This window comes from Aulonocara sp. 'chitande type north' Nkhata Bay, linkage group LG15 (assembly GCF_057382095.1).
Source record: "Aulonocara sp. 'chitande type north' Nkhata Bay isolate Kocher_YH1m ecotype deep benthic linkage group LG15, A_spYH_male_GT1.1, whole genome shotgun sequence".
NCBI classification, from domain to species: Eukaryota; Metazoa; Chordata; class Actinopteri; order Cichliformes; family Cichlidae; genus Aulonocara; species Aulonocara sp. 'chitande type north' Nkhata Bay.
Genome location: NC_141358.1, coordinates 16,433,998 through 16,449,274, shown reverse-complemented (window position 1 = coordinate 16,449,274; position 15,277 = coordinate 16,433,998). Strand labels below are relative to the sequence as shown.

The 15,277-nt window shown below is 38.9% G+C and overlaps 2 protein-coding genes across 3 annotated transcripts; both read right to left on the bottom strand.

Annotated features, from left to right (window-relative positions):
- Positions 1 to 918: 918 nt before the first annotated feature.
- Positions 919 to 7,586, bottom strand: akirin2 (akirin 2). Its single transcript, XM_086264638.1, has 5 exons — positions 7,042 to 7,586; positions 6,469 to 6,600; positions 3,194 to 3,343; positions 3,014 to 3,085; positions 919 to 1,548 (listed from the first exon to the last, which is right to left on the bottom strand). Exons 1-5 carry the CDS (start codon positions 7,211 to 7,213, stop codon positions 1,538 to 1,540), a joined length of 537 nt encoding a protein of 178 aa, XP_086120764.1. The 5' UTR covers positions 7,214 to 7,586; the 3' UTR covers positions 919 to 1,537.
- Positions 7,587 to 9,775: 2,189 nt separating this feature from the next.
- On the bottom strand, positions 9,776 to 14,046 carry cnr1 (cannabinoid receptor 1). 2 transcript variants are annotated; one of them, XM_086264637.1, is made up of 2 exons: positions 13,735 to 14,046; positions 9,776 to 13,137 (listed from the first exon to the last, which is right to left on the bottom strand). In XM_086264637.1, exon 2 carries the CDS (start codon positions 13,090 to 13,092, stop codon positions 11,683 to 11,685), a length of 1,410 nt encoding a protein of 469 aa, XP_086120763.1. In that variant the 5' UTR covers positions 13,093 to 13,137; positions 13,735 to 14,046; the 3' UTR covers positions 9,776 to 11,682. The 2 variants fall into 2 exon arrangements, with proteins under 2 accessions (XP_086120763.1, XP_086120762.1); XM_086264636.1 differs by having other exon boundaries at positions 9,777 to 13,137; positions 13,730 to 14,046.
- Positions 14,047 to 15,277: the final 1,231 nt, after the last annotated feature.

The following is a 15,277-nucleotide window of genomic DNA, read 5'->3' as shown; positions in this document are numbered from 1 at the left end:
AACTCACGTGACTTCAGTTTCATATCGTTAAATGCAGCTTTAAAGCTTAGAAAAACCTTTTTTTCCATAAGTAACGAGTCGAAAAAATATAAATCCTCACTAAAAAGATTGAGGGAAGGATTAAGTTATATTTGTACGGTTTCTCAAATTTATTGATAATCGAGATCTTTGGTGATTTTAAATGACCTTTAACAGGAGGTATGAAAGTTAGAAATATGGAGGAAAAATAGTCCCGCGGATTACTGCAAAGTTTGTGATCTATTCCAAATACCATCTCTGGACGGAGAAGTTGGGTAATTACATTTCTCCATTTTTCGAGTCTTCTCATCTTTGAATTACTGAGGAGATAACATCCGATCAATATCAGGGCTTCTGCGTGATTTTCAAAGTCAAAATTTATGCTTTTTTTCTGAACTTGATGCATATAAACAAGACCAATGTCAAATTGATGCGTTAAATTCAAGCATGGAATACCCCACCATAACTACTATATAAACATACAATGATTCAATAATCCCTGCATCGCAGTGATTTTACTTCTTTCATTACCAAATGTAATTTTCTTTTTACTTAAGCTTTCTGCTACTGTACTGCAAGATTTGCAATTTTTATGGCTCTTAGAATATAAGAGCCGAATTTTATTTAAAAAAAAACAAAACTTTTCAGCTGAATATTGTCATTTTGTGTTTAGCGTTCATATTTATTATCCTAATGAATGTTATCGCCCCAAGCCTTAAATACATTTACAGAACGTATGAATGACTTGAGTGTGGTTGTGGCCTGGGAGATGAGCAACAACTACCCCCAAGTAACAAATCACAATGGCAAAGCCCATTACCAAGTGATAGTAAGAGTAAAAGGCTAGAAAACAAACAAACAAAGAACCCCCCACCCCCACAAACAACCGACAATCTAAACATTTGTGTAAAGACTTTTATTTGTTTGATTTTCTTGAATCAAAGCCCCTTTATACCTACAGCAAATAAAACCATGAAATTATGGTACAATGGACACACATCAAGCAAAAAAATAAAAATATACAGTGTATACAAGTGTAAAAGCAGTAATCACCAGTACAGTTTAAACTATGTTGAAACAAGCCAAGACAACTGTTCCTCAAGTCAGTCTGAAAGCTGCCTTCAGCCATTCCTTTTTTCAAAGAAGTACATACAGAAAAGCCGCGACAGTAACATCCTCTCTGTGGAACGACTCAATATGATAAAGAATAAAGTGAAATCAAAAGGTCAAATGAGTGGTAGCAGTCAGCCTTTCACAAAGGCATCAGAACAATGCCAAATAAATATCGATGCGGCAGTGGAGAGGCCACGGGTGGAGCCACAGCGGATCCTCAGACATGAAGGCAGCAGGGCGCCCTCCAAACTCTGGAGGCAACAGCAAACATCAGTGCCACTAACTGATGCCTGAGGCAGAGAGTCCACATAGAGGCGATATGGCACAGCTAGGAGAAAAGTCCAACTAGACCCAGTGAGGCCCTGGATTAGTTTGCAGTAAATGGTACTCCATTTGGGCGCCAACCTCAGGAAACATCTATGGAAGAAAAAAAAGGAATAAACGATTACACATAAGAGATGGCAGACAGGAACTGTTCTTAATAAGACAGTTTATAAATCCTGTCTAAGCTAGAAGACATTTAACAAAAGTTCAGCCAAAAATGTTTGCACTGACAACTTCATAAATGGGATTCAACGTGCAAACATGCAGAGCTCAAAATTTTGTTTGCATTTTGTTTTTAAAAATTTACTTTTCAATATTACTTTTAATTTAACATCTTCTATATTAACACGCAAAAAACAGATTTCTTTGTTTTCTATGAATATTTATTTGTGAAAAAAAAAAAAAAAGTAATTGTAGCATGTTGGTAAATGATTAAGCTAATAATAAAAGCCTGACCAGTACAGGATTGGCTGTTGTGTTTGCAAAATATGGAACATGGAAGTTACAGAGCGCCCTCTTGTGGACAAACTATGCAAAGTCAATATTCATAACATGGTTGAAGGGTGTTTGCCCTGTCTCTACTGCTTTTACCCACTACCATTTACTGGCCATTAATAAATACAAATACTGATACATCTGCAAATAGCCTACAGCAACCTGTCAATAAATAAGTCGAGCCCTACCACGTCTACAAGAAACTGATCAACTGATCACAATCCACACAGCAGATGTGGGAAAAGTCACCAGCACCACTAAGGGGGCCAAATATTGCAGGCTTTGCCCTCAATAGAGGGGTTCGGTGGACAAGGAGGGACTGAATATTTATATACAGTTTATGCACCACAAACATTTTTCAAAAGTAGGTTTTGAGAGATGTTTGCAGATGAAGAAGTTTAAATAAATATCGCAAAGTCCAGTTCCTCTTTATTCGATCACAGTTATATCATCGGTTTGCCGTTTAAGATTGGTGGGCTGTTTGAATGACATCCCCACAAAACACTGCACCTCTGCAGCACCTGAATATAGAAAATGAGTCACTAGGTGTCAGTTGTAACCAAATTCTGGAAAAATGAGCGAGCACTAACTAACTAGTTCTGGTTGCTACCGCTTAAAATGTGAGTTCTTCCTTCACACAAATAGCCCTAAGAAGCTAAAACATCACCTACGATTTGAATTTCATTCATGTTGGCTTGACTCTGAGGCTTTTATCAGCATAAGCTGATATGCCTGGGCACACTGAAAAGGCTGCACTCTCACAGTCTACTGCAGCAAATACTTTGTCATTTTAGACAGTTCAGCCTCACATCATTATACTTCCATTTAGCTCAGACAGCTTCAGTCTGCTGTGAAAATGTAAACATGCACCCAGAAGCTGTGTAACTGCTGATAAAGCATAAATGTACACAGACTCTGACAAGAGCTCTGCCATGAAAAGCAAGTTTCCTTTTATATTATATTTTAATATTAACTACTTATTATGCACTTTAACCTCAAGAGGCAAATACCATAGCTATGGCTAATATGACAGAAATGTTTAACAGCAAAAATATACACTCACAGCTTGCAGGCTGCTCTCCAAACCTTCGCATCAGCTGGTCATGGGTGAACTTGACAAAGGCGTCATATTGCTCTAGTGGAATAAATCAAATATTATTTTAAAAAAAAACAAAAAAAAATCAGTTTGGATTACTTGCACGTGAACATAACATTTAAAAAAAAAAAAAAAAAAACCCTATACCTGCAAGCTTTGTCGTCAGGATCTCGTCATACTCCTCACGGATTTTGTCCTCTCGCTCCTTCAGTAGTCTTTCGCAGATCATCCCAACTTGTCTGAGGGAAAACAAAGGTTGTTCTTTCCTGGCAGGAGATGAAGCACCTGAGGATGTACCTGTTGAAAGAGTCAGTAATTCACATGTAAGTTATATATATCAAAAAAAACAAAACAAAAAAACAACAACACTACAGGCAAAATATAGCCCAGAGAATCAGCCTGCAGCAAGAAAGAAATTTAAAAAAAAAAAAATTGCCAGCTTCATGCTAACAAATCAAAGGCCTGCTTCAAACAAAGCAAAGGAAGCACAGTCAGTCTTGCCTTAATTTGATACCACTGCACCACGAATCAGGTATTTCTGCTGCCAGCAAAACGGCCTACAAGTCTCAAGTCATGCCGACATTATTTTTCTAACTTTTGTTTCTAACAATAGAGTTTGGGCTAACAAGCTGCAACGTGTTGTGCTTGTACGTTTTTGGAACCACTCCAAAACAGTGTGAGCATGGTGATGTGCTGCATCAATCGTGCCCTCACTGTGTGAATAGACACTCTGCTGAGAGGCTATGTCACAGACAGTGACAGATTGCCTACACGTTCATAATTAATGCAACGCAGTCGCTCGGCAGTTAGTGAAACAGTCACAACCCCTAATCTATTGACTAGTCACAATACTAGCCACACAAAATTAATATATATTAATATTTTTCCACTTTTTAAACGTCCACATTTGGAGGCTGGCACGCTTTGTGGAAGAGTAAACCATTTCGCTGCTGACACCAGAGGCCACACTTTGAGTCATGCCAGACAGATGACAGGTTTATAATACAATGCTCTTTTTAAGCTTGTTTTTCCTGGTTGCCATGGTGACACCTCCCCACTGAAGATTCTGGCCAAAGATATTTCCTATTACTTAACAAAATTGTGCCGAGTTAAGGGGGGGAAAAAAGAAGAGCCACAGTGTCCATAATCATGAACCATTACTGCAAATGCCTTTTGGAAGTAGACTATTTCATGGTGGGCTATGAGACCAGCTAATGACAAGAGTATAAAAGCAGCACCAGTGGACTACTTCAGAAAGTGTGGCAGTGCAGTAAGCATAAAACAGTCATGTTTGTTTTATCTATCTATCTATATATATCCATCTATCTCTATATCTCTCTCTCTATATCTCCCTCTCTATATCTCTCTATCTATATCTATCTCCCATATACACACACAGTATCGTGATATTTTGTTTGCTAATAATGTATCGATACAGGGACAGCAGAAATCGATATTTTGTTACAAAAAAGTTTTTGTGGACTGGAACATGCTCTGACTTCAGAGCATGTTGATCCTTTTTCTGAGCAAGAATCCTGACATTCCTTCACTGTCCAAATGTGTTTAACTATTTTTTTGCAGCAATAAACATGACAGTTTACTTATTTTAATTTAAGACATGTTTTATTTTAATTAAGTTTAAAACTTTTTTATTTAATGTAAAATTATATTTTGTTTTAATTTACTTTCAAATTCTTCAGTTGCTGAAGGGGCTGCATAGTTTTTATAAATTGCGAAAGTTCAGAATAGCTATAATTGTACCAGATGGTTGCATTCAGTTAAGTTGGACTAGACTGTAATACAAACCGTCCAGTTTGTCAACAATAAAACTGAAATGAGAGAAAGACTGAGTGTGAGACTTTGATATTAGATAAAATGAATATTGATAAAGTTTACCTTTGTGTACAGAATCTGAATATTGCAAAATATTTTTTAAAAATTGCAATAATATCGTATCGTACGTCAAGTATTGTGATAATATCGTATCGTGGGATGTATGGTGATTCCCACCTCTAATTAATTAATTAATTTTTTTATAGATAAAGAGATACATAGATAAAGAGAGAGATATATCTCTCTCTCTATCTATATATCTATATACACACACACACACACACACACACACATATATATACTTCGTGGTGGTTTTCTCTACACTCAGGAAAGTAGGAGACGAGCAGGCTGCAGGTTCTCGTTGTTAAACACAACAGAGCAACACAATAGTTTTATTCCAGCATGTTTTTCTATAAGTTTGTTTTAAATCTGTCTGATAATAGCTAGGAACCACAAATCGCTAATAGAAAAGAGGGTTGTAACAAAGCAACTTAAAACTGATGAGAAAAACTAAAATATAGTCAAAACAGGCCTGCTGTCAAGTCGAATACGTTAACCTGAGCCTCATACTGTAATTACAGTTTAAAACACTTCATCTGCCCTAAATCTTGTTAAAAAACAAACAAGTGCATATGCTTTGCTGTCAGGTTTTAATCTTACTCTAAAACACATCTGGTTTTCACTTTATGATCTGTCCACCCCCCAAACATTCCTATGTAAACACTGTTTTGGTGAGTTTATGGGTTTTGTCACTCATTTTAAGCATATAAAAGAAAATTATCTGTGATACACCAATTGTGATTGCTGTCTATTTTTTTTTTTTTTACATCCCAACCTTCAACCAAGATGTATATTTCTGTTACTGTTATTGGTAGAATAAAAGGCCATTTATGTTACCAATAAAACAACACTAAACACAATTATCGCACGTCTTGATAAATGTTTTAGTGAAGCTGAACAGTTCAAATAAAGAACTGATGACAGAATACCCTGATGTATGTCACGCAAATGTGCCATTGACACTTATTTTTAGACTTAACACCACTGTTGACTGCGGTTAAGTATTAGTACAGCATATACACTTTAAGTCAAGTGTAATTTCAAGACCCAGAGGGCCTCTACCATCTGTAGTCTCCAATGTCTGCTGTACACTCCCATCTGGGATAATTACACACAAAAAAATAAAAAATAAAAAAATAACCCCCCCCCCCCCCCCCACACACACACACACACACACACACACACACACACACACACACACACAATCAAAAGAAAGTGAAAGGATAAGGAAGGAATGTCATCTGTTCTCCCTCTGCCTTTTTGTGGAGTTGCCTTAGGCAGCAGGATTTCCCAGCAAGCAAGCAATGTTATATAAAAAAAAACAAAGCAGTAAAAGAAAAGTGATGATTTAGTGTGAAAAATGAGAAAAATCAGGCTTGTAACCCAAAACAATCCCTCACAATAAGCTCATCCACACTCCATGCAACTGACTTAAACATTTATATTACCCTTTAAACCCTGATCTCAAACAGGAAGTTCATGGATTACAGCAAAACAAGCCTATTCAAAAACAACCCTGGTATAGCTACCTGGTAAGGCAGATCCACCGGGAATGTTCTGCAGGTCCAGAGGACAGCCTTCAGCCTGCTGGAAAGCACTGTCCAAGTGTCGCCGTTTCTGAAACCTCTTGTACTCCTGTTTAATGTTGTGTAGAATTTGCTCTGAAAAAGACAGAAGCAGCATTAAATGAGATCTTTACATAGAGGTGCTGTGATTGTATGGAGACAGAGTCGCTGCAGTATTCAGATATGATCATTAAGTATGGCCTTGGCATTATTTTAATGTATATCCCGACTGTAGACAAATACATTAAATCAATCAGTTAAACTGTAAGAGATTATTCTTTTACTATCTCCCCCCTCCCCGCACATTAATACCAAACAATATTTCTTCATAAAGCCATAAAAGTTCGATGGAAGTTGAATTTATAACAAAATAACCACCACATGCTGCGCTAAATATAACAATGCTTGTCTTAACTTTACACAATCGTGTTTGGAGCGTTACATCATGTACGCCACTGGAAATACTTGTTAATATAGCGTGGTATAAATATAGAAAACTAGAGGGCCGTGAAATCAAACGTAGACATCATTTCTTACCCGTGGTGAGTCTGGACGACACTTCCCCGAAAGGCGATGGCTCCATGCGCAGATATTTCTGCGGTGAAGACACTGGAGACATAACCGGGGCGCACCTCCTTCTTTTGGGGGAAGCAGGGCTCATTAACGGATCAAAGTCCAAACTCCTTTTTAGAGTCGCTCCACAAGCCATCACGCTTAAATATGTTAAATATTTAAAGCCAGGAAACTTCAAAATTCCTTGGTATCCGAGAAAGCCGCCGGCCTGGGCCCGGGTATGTACCGCTTTTGCTAGCTAGTGTTAGCTAAGTCGATCGGTAGAAGCCTTTCCGGGCTGCAGACAAATACGGATTTTTTTTCGTCTCCCGTTGTCTTCCACTGATAAATCTCACAACGTTCACGTTAACGAATATATTTTACCGTGACCAGGATAAAATAACGTCGCAAAAACGTCGCATTAAAGCAGATGATTACAGATTTTACCACATTAGCTGAGAGCACCGACTACAACGGTCTGGACAGCCCTACCTTTTATTAGTTTGCGTTTGTTTGGTAATGCGCATGTGCAAGAAGACACGCTCTTGCAGGTAATTGTAGTTTTTAGACACATTCGCATCCGTTTGGTTGTACATTTTGAAAACTACGTTTCCCGAAAACACAGAAAACGCACTCTTTTTAAATTTGTTTTTGTTTGTTCACAAAACGTACCAAATCCACGCGAAGTTTCAGTTTCGTCTAAAACTTTAGGATATGATATCAAATACATTTTAAAAAGTATTTGTGCAACAGACTTGACATTTAGGAGTTGTTTTCTAGAAGAAACCATTCAAAGTACACATTTTAAAGCATTAAATCTTGGATATGTGAGGAAATATCGACCGAAATCATCACTAGCTTGCCTAACATAATTAACTGGTTAATAGCAATATTTAAAGTAGTTAAAATTCAGCTACTTAAATGGTGAAGAACTCCGATTTCAATATGTTCTCTATGTTGTTTGTCGTCCATACATTGTATAATCCCGTTTAAATTATGTACTTGAGAATGTGCCTCAGAAAAAGAGTTTTCGTCTTGTGTCATTACTAACAAATGAAGAAAAGCTTCTGTTTAAATTAATCCTAAGGTTTCACCCAATTCAATTTTATTTTGTTGTATAGCTCCAAATCACAACAACAGTCACCCCAAGGCAATTTATACTGTAAAGTAAAGTTACTTAAATGTTAGAGAGAACTCAACAACCAGAAATGAGCAAACACTTAGTGACAGTGGGAAGAAAAAAACATGAAGCCTTCAACAGAATCATCAGAATCGGAACACTTTAATAAACACTTTAATAATCCCTACAGGTATTTGGCAGGAATCTGTTGCAGATGATTGGAGGTAAGGGAAAAGACTAAATCCAAACAATAAGTGAAAGTAGAGTTTGATCATTATTAGTGATTAAATGCAGTTGTGATGTATGAATCCACAGGGAGTGAAAAGAGGTAAATGAAAAAGAAATGAGTGCATCAAAAGAAGCCCAGCACCAGTTTAAAATAAGGGATCATTCACTGTCGCCTCATCCAGCCCTAACTATAAGCTTCATCAAAACGGAAAGTTTTCAGTGTAGTTTTTAAAAAGACTTCCTGAATCCAAACTCAAGCTGGTTCCCACAGGAGAGGGCCTGATAACTGAAGGCTCTGCCTCTCATTCTACTTTTAGAAACTCTAGGGAAGAAAAGTGAGCAAAGTGCTCTGTTAGGTTAATAAGGTACTTTAGGATATGTGTTTTATGTCGGATATAATATCAGACAGCTTGCTGCTTGCTAAAAACCAAACCCCCAAGTACAAATTGAATTCTTCTCATTCCTTATTACTGAGAATATAGAAGCCATAAAATGCCCCGCATATGTTAAAGCCGAGAACTGTTCTACCTTTGATACCCTGTAGGACTCCCTTTAAAGCTTGGGTGTGGCACTTTGATTTAGTCTTTTTTTTTTTTTTTAATAACACAAAGACTTGTGTTCTCTTTGCTTCAGCCTTGTGTTGTTTGATGCAAAGAATAATATTAAGAATAATAAAAAAAACAATTATTACAAAATGTGGTATTTTCATTTCTAACAATCAGATTGCAAAAGTCTGTCTCTCAGAGATGCGGTTTGAGTTTTGAAATAACCCTCAACCTCTTGCACAGATACACTGAAGACGTTTCCCATCCATCACTTCCTCAGCAACCTCTGTACACATATGCTATGTTTGAACTGTACAACAGGATATGCTAGCTTTGTTTATTTCACCACTTCTTCTTTGTGTCACTGTGCTGCTGTGCGGCTCGATAAACTATTATTATTCTGATTTAAGACTGATATTAGTGCTAAAGGGTGTAGAAAAGACCTATTTTCACTAGTCTTGTATGACTTGTTGCATAATCAGCGATCTAATATGTAAAAAGGAGAAAAATGTAATTAGAATAAAGGCTATTGTTTTTTTGACAGGGTTATTAACTTTTATTTAAACAGGAAGTCAAACTTTTAAGAATCTCATTCACCCACATCAGTACCCGGGTCCTGTTTTGGTTTGGACCTGTGTGCTGTGAAACAGAAGTGCCAACCGTTGAATCACCATGCTGCCTACTGAGAGACCTGTTCATGTATGCTGCCTCATGGCTTTTTTTTTTCTTTTTTCTTTTGAAGACTGAAGCATCTGCATTAAACAAAATCCCAAGGACAGCTGTGAGAACAGATGTTTCAATTTCCCTCTTCATGTAATCCAAGAGATAAAAAGATCAGAGCAGATGTTGCTGTCAGGAGATGATTTGCAGCCAGTGATTTGCAATTTGTCACTTTTAGGGCTGCGATAAGTAACCGTAACAAAGCTAAATCCAACAGGAGGAATGTCCTCGTTATTCAAAAAGGCTGATTAGATTCTTCCACAAGGGGGCACTGAAGCATCACAGATGCTCAGGAGCTCAGCGCTGTGCTTTCTTAGCGTCTGGTCCCTCTCAACTGAGTGGATAGATTAGGCAAAACGTCCTGTTTTCCATCGTTAATTAATCAATCAAACAAACAAACTGCACGCAAAGTGACCACCAGCTGCGACTTTATTCAAAAGTTTGAGAACAGCAATACTAAAAACACTTGACTGATTGGGATTTTTAAAGTCATAGATTCCTCATTATGCCACCAATGTACAGAAGCCACTTGACAGTTGACATTTTGATCTTCAATACTCAAAATTACAAGAGGCAGCAAAGCATACTGATAAACAGCTGTCTGGATAAGTTTACACCGAGATAAATGTCTACAGAACAATTGTGCTGTGAGATTTCTAGATTAAAAGTACTACATCACCTATTAGAAAAATCACATCTTCTGAGCTTCTTTTGTAAGGTCAGTTGTCAATGCTCCACAGAACGCATACACAAAACTCTCATTCAAAGTACCAGCTAATGAAAAGACCTTAGTTTCTTTGTTTTCATACATAAAATAAAAGTAGACTTCTTTTTTTTTTTAAATGTAGAGTTACGCCAAAACTACTTCACTAGCCCCGTGCATGGGTTATTTTCCAACATGATGCCCCGCTGCAACAGTAGCACTAAAACACCTCACTGCAATGATCAAAAGACTCAGGATTGGAAACATATCACCAAGTCACAAGGTATCACACACGTACAAGGCTGAATCCAGTAAAATCATACATTTGATGAAAGCAGCTAGAGTCAGTTTTTTACAGTAGTGACCAGCACACTGCGTCCAAATTCAGTTTTTGAGCTGTTCAAGCCTCGAACAAAAGCTTTTTTGTTATTGTTGTCTCGGCTTTGTAGTTGAATGAGTCGATCTGAACACTTTATTTTGCAAGAAAACACTGTACAGTTGTTAGGTATACATCGGAACAAAGACACGTTACTCTGAGGGTGTAACAGCCAGCGAGTAAAGAAACAGACATCGGGGACAGTCACTCTCCAGCAGAAGATCCCATTTCAGATTTCACGATGCCAAAAGCTGTGAATCTATTTGCCTTAGAGTTTGCTTCATCATGGTGATAATGTTTTCTGTCTTGGAACACAAACCACCTTTGATTTCTCAAAAATCTCCTCACACGTTTGCCACTCACTGAGTGTTGTCAGAAGTACAAAAGTAACATGTTATATGGCAAAGACAGTTTGCATCAATTTTTTCCTTCTATTTGCTTATAGAAATGTCGATATGCAACATGTACATGAAGCCTGTAGAAAGTCAAGATGCGAGGATTTCATACTTTTATGGTGCAAGACGTGTTAAAGTCTAAATGACACAGTAAAACATCTCTACTTAAAAATGTCAGTAGCCCCTTATCCCATAAATGAAATATTGTTTTCAAAACCTGAATTCACAGTACAAAAATATAATATACCTTCACTAATTGGATATCATGACGTCTCTGGTAAACAGCAGACTTATGATAGTCTTTAATGACCCCTTCCAGTTATATGAGTCCTTTACATGACCTTGCAATACCATTTGGCACTTTGGCACACTATGTACTCATACACAAACGTAAATTATGCAACCACTAAAGCATCTACGTGAGGATGTAAGTCAGAATTTTCGGGACATGAATGCCTAACCTCTGCTTTACGTTGTGGAATGGCATTGTTTGGGGAGGGGAGAGATGACATTTACACAGTTTTCCCCGTCATGGCCAATTAGACAGCTTCTGCAGAAGTTTCAGTTGATACAGACATTGTTACTTTGGCTATTTTCACAGTGGTCTTCACGCAACTCTCTGCAGCCCTGTTGGCAGAAATGTGGGTATTTCTGTTCTGGCAGTCTGACTCGAGGCTATTGTCCAACTGCTGGCCACTGCCCCTGCAGGCATTGCAGGAGCTGAGGAAAGCATGCCTCAGGTCCTTGCTCCTCAAGGCGTAGATGATTGGGTTGACAGTGGAGTTGAGCAGGCAGAGCATGCTGCAAAATGCAAACACTGTCTTGATGTCATCGTCCATCCTCCAGAAGAGGTCATAGACCATGATGGCAAGCAATGGGCCCCAGCAGATTACCAGCACCACCAGGATAAGCACCAGGGTCTTGGCCAGACGGATGTCCATGCGTGCCTGATCAGGGCGTGTGGTCTGCACTTTGGTCCCATCTGCTGAATAGACAACAAGGCTCTTCTGGGAGGCGCGGCTCAGCATGCGGACAGCATGGTGGTGAGCTTTCCACAGGATATATATGTAGGCGTAGATAATGAAAATAAGCAGCACGCTGGTTACACCGATCCAGAACATCAGGTAGTTCTCATCGATGAGGGGGAATATGTCTGAGCAAACAGAATTGAGACGCTTACAGTTCCAGCCCAGCAGAGGTAGCACTGCGATGATGATGGAGATTGTCCACATCATACAGAAGGCTATGACAGCCTTGGTCCGTGTCACGATGCGCCTGTAGGCGAGAGGCCGGTGAATTGAGATGTAGCGGTCAATAGCAGTGAGGAAAAGACTCCCCACTGACGCTGTGAACGATGCCGTGACTCCACCCAGCTTGAAGAGAAAAACATTGGGGCTGTCCTTCCTGTGGAAAACATGGAAGTCCAAAAAGCTGTAGACAAAGATAACACTGCCCAGCAGGTCAGCCACAGCGAGACTGCCGATGAAATGGTAGGACGGTCGACAGCGGAGGGTGCGGGACTGCAGGATGACGCAGAGCACCACCAGGTTTTCCAGAACAGTGAAGGTGCCCAGGGTCAGAGACATCACAGCCACAGCCAGCTGCTGGCTAGGAGTCAGGATCATGAAACACTCCATGTCCATAAAGTTCTCCCCACACTGTATATTGTTAGTCTCATCTTTGAATGTACTCCTGTTGCCAAACAAGTCTGTGGCATTGGTAGGGTAGAAGGGGATGCCCTTGAGGATGAGCTCCTCGTCTGGAGGTACTTTGTTTGGGAAAGAGTTGCTGCGGAAAGCAGATAACGGCTTCTGCAGAGAGAAGCTGCCCTTGAAGTCTACATCACTGAGCGGGTCATCATAGTTAGCATCGTTGGAGCCCAGATACTGCAAACCAGATGTAATAGTCCGAAAGGTGGTGTCTGCCACACCATCCAGCACAGATTTCATGGCTGCGTCTGAGGGTTATACTGCAGTCTAAGATGTCTGGACAACCTACAAATTGATTTAAAAACAAACAAAACAACAACAAAATTTCAGAAATATTTTTTTAAAATCTAAGAAAATACAAGCCATAAACAGAAACAAGTTTGCAGCAGTGCAAAATTTGGGCTGAAATTTCTCTAAGATGGATAATCCTCGCATAATTCAAATTTTCCACTGCAGATATCTGAAAGTCTGTGCAGTTCAGATTTTTTTCCACACGTATTACTGAGTTAGTTAGTTAGGCATGACCCACACAGTAGCTCACTTTGTTCTTAGTACTGTTTTATACATTTTTTAAGCTTATTGTGCAAATTTGTGCAGTCTACTATGAGACATATAAAATTACAGAACAATAATTATTAAATAACTTCCACATACAGTTTTAAACACTCCCACACGAATTTAAACATTTAATGTGGGAATGTATATTGGAACCTGTGTTCCGGTGCGTAAATTAATATTTGGAAATACGTAACATTTAAGAGAAAAAGAAAAAAAGAAAAACCAACCCTTTGATGGCGGAAGAAACATTAAAAAGGCATTTGAAGTACTAATCTAAGTATTAATGTAGCGCTTGCAATAGAAAAGTGCTGATTTTTACCTTACATAATTTTCCCAAGTGCACAGAATCGCCCTTTTTCACCGCGCATTAGTCCAAGTCAGAAACGCATCCTCCAACCAACTCAGATCTTACATAAAAGGAGAGACAACCACCATGAAAGCTTTAAACGCAAATCGTCACTTTTATCATAATAATTAGTTTGCTTTTCAAATTCTCTGCGCAAGTTAAGTTTTTCGGGTGTCTGCAGAAGTGCCTTTTCGCTCTTGGAGTGCGCTCCTGCTTTGTAGAAACAGGTTGCTGTTCCTGCTGCTCCTGCTGCTCCTGCCGCCTCCAGCGTCTCTCCAATCTATTTCTCTCTGTCTTCACACTTATGAAGCGTAGCTTCCACAAAGCCCGGTCACGTGTTTCCATACCGCGTTATCTGCCCAACCCATGAAGCTGTCAAGTGCGGTGCATAGGAACAAGGCAGACGACAGAGGGTTCTTATGTGGGGAAAAAAACAGAAAGAAAGAAAAGAAAAGGGATTTTGAATTTTGAATTCCCAAAGCTCCTCTTTGCAGAGGATGTTCTCGGGCAAAGAACCAGCATCACCACAGCACAACAAATAGATAAATAGCAGCTTAGTAGAAGCTTGCTGTCCTACTTCATGACGTTATTGTGATCACAATCGTTTGTATTGTACAGGAACAAATAGCTGCACGTTTCAGTTGCCTTGAGTAGGCTTAACTTTAATTTGAATGCTTTCAAAGACAGATGGAGGTTGCAGACTTCGTTGATAGTCACTCCATGCCTGTTTATTCTGTGAATAATTAACCACGATTGACAAACTCAGAGCGCAGATAGCACACTTCATATATTTTGTTGGCTATCTCTAACTGTTGAACCCCATCATCCCCACCTATCCAGTCGGGTCTGCCTTCCAGCTATTTTTAAAGCTTAAAAAACAACCTCAAGATCCCGATTTGGAGAAAGAAAATTGGAGAAAGAAATAAAGAAAAGTACGTTTTAGTCGCATTTAACATTAAAACACTTCACATTTCACACACAGTCCTGATCGGTGATGATTCAAGGACATTTTCTTTGTTTTTGTTTTTTCTTTGTACACTTCATATTTGCTCCAGTGTCCCTTCTCATCTGGACAGGCCGACTAGTTATCAGCACATTCGATCAGATTACTCACCAACAAATTAAGAGTCAGATCCTGTTATGAATCACAATAGCAAAGCCCTGCCCTGTGCATGGTCGTAATAAATAAAGATTCAGTTCACTGATTATGAATGATCTAATTTCCATTTATTCAGACATTTTAGTGATGTTTTCTTCTCCCCACATGGCTTCAGGCCAGCACAATGGCAGAATTGGCAGTGCAGGCCAAGGAGGCAGGAGATGATAGCAGTAATGTTGCAGATAAAATCAGAATAGATGCATTAAAATTGGACATTTGTTGGTCACAGGCTGCCTCAGCAGACAGACAATTAAAAAAACCAACTTGCTGGCTCTGTGGGACTGAAATTAGACTGTGCCTCTGTCATCATCACAGGTGTAATTATTAATATTGTTCCGCCATGGCTGCCAGTGATGTCTGAA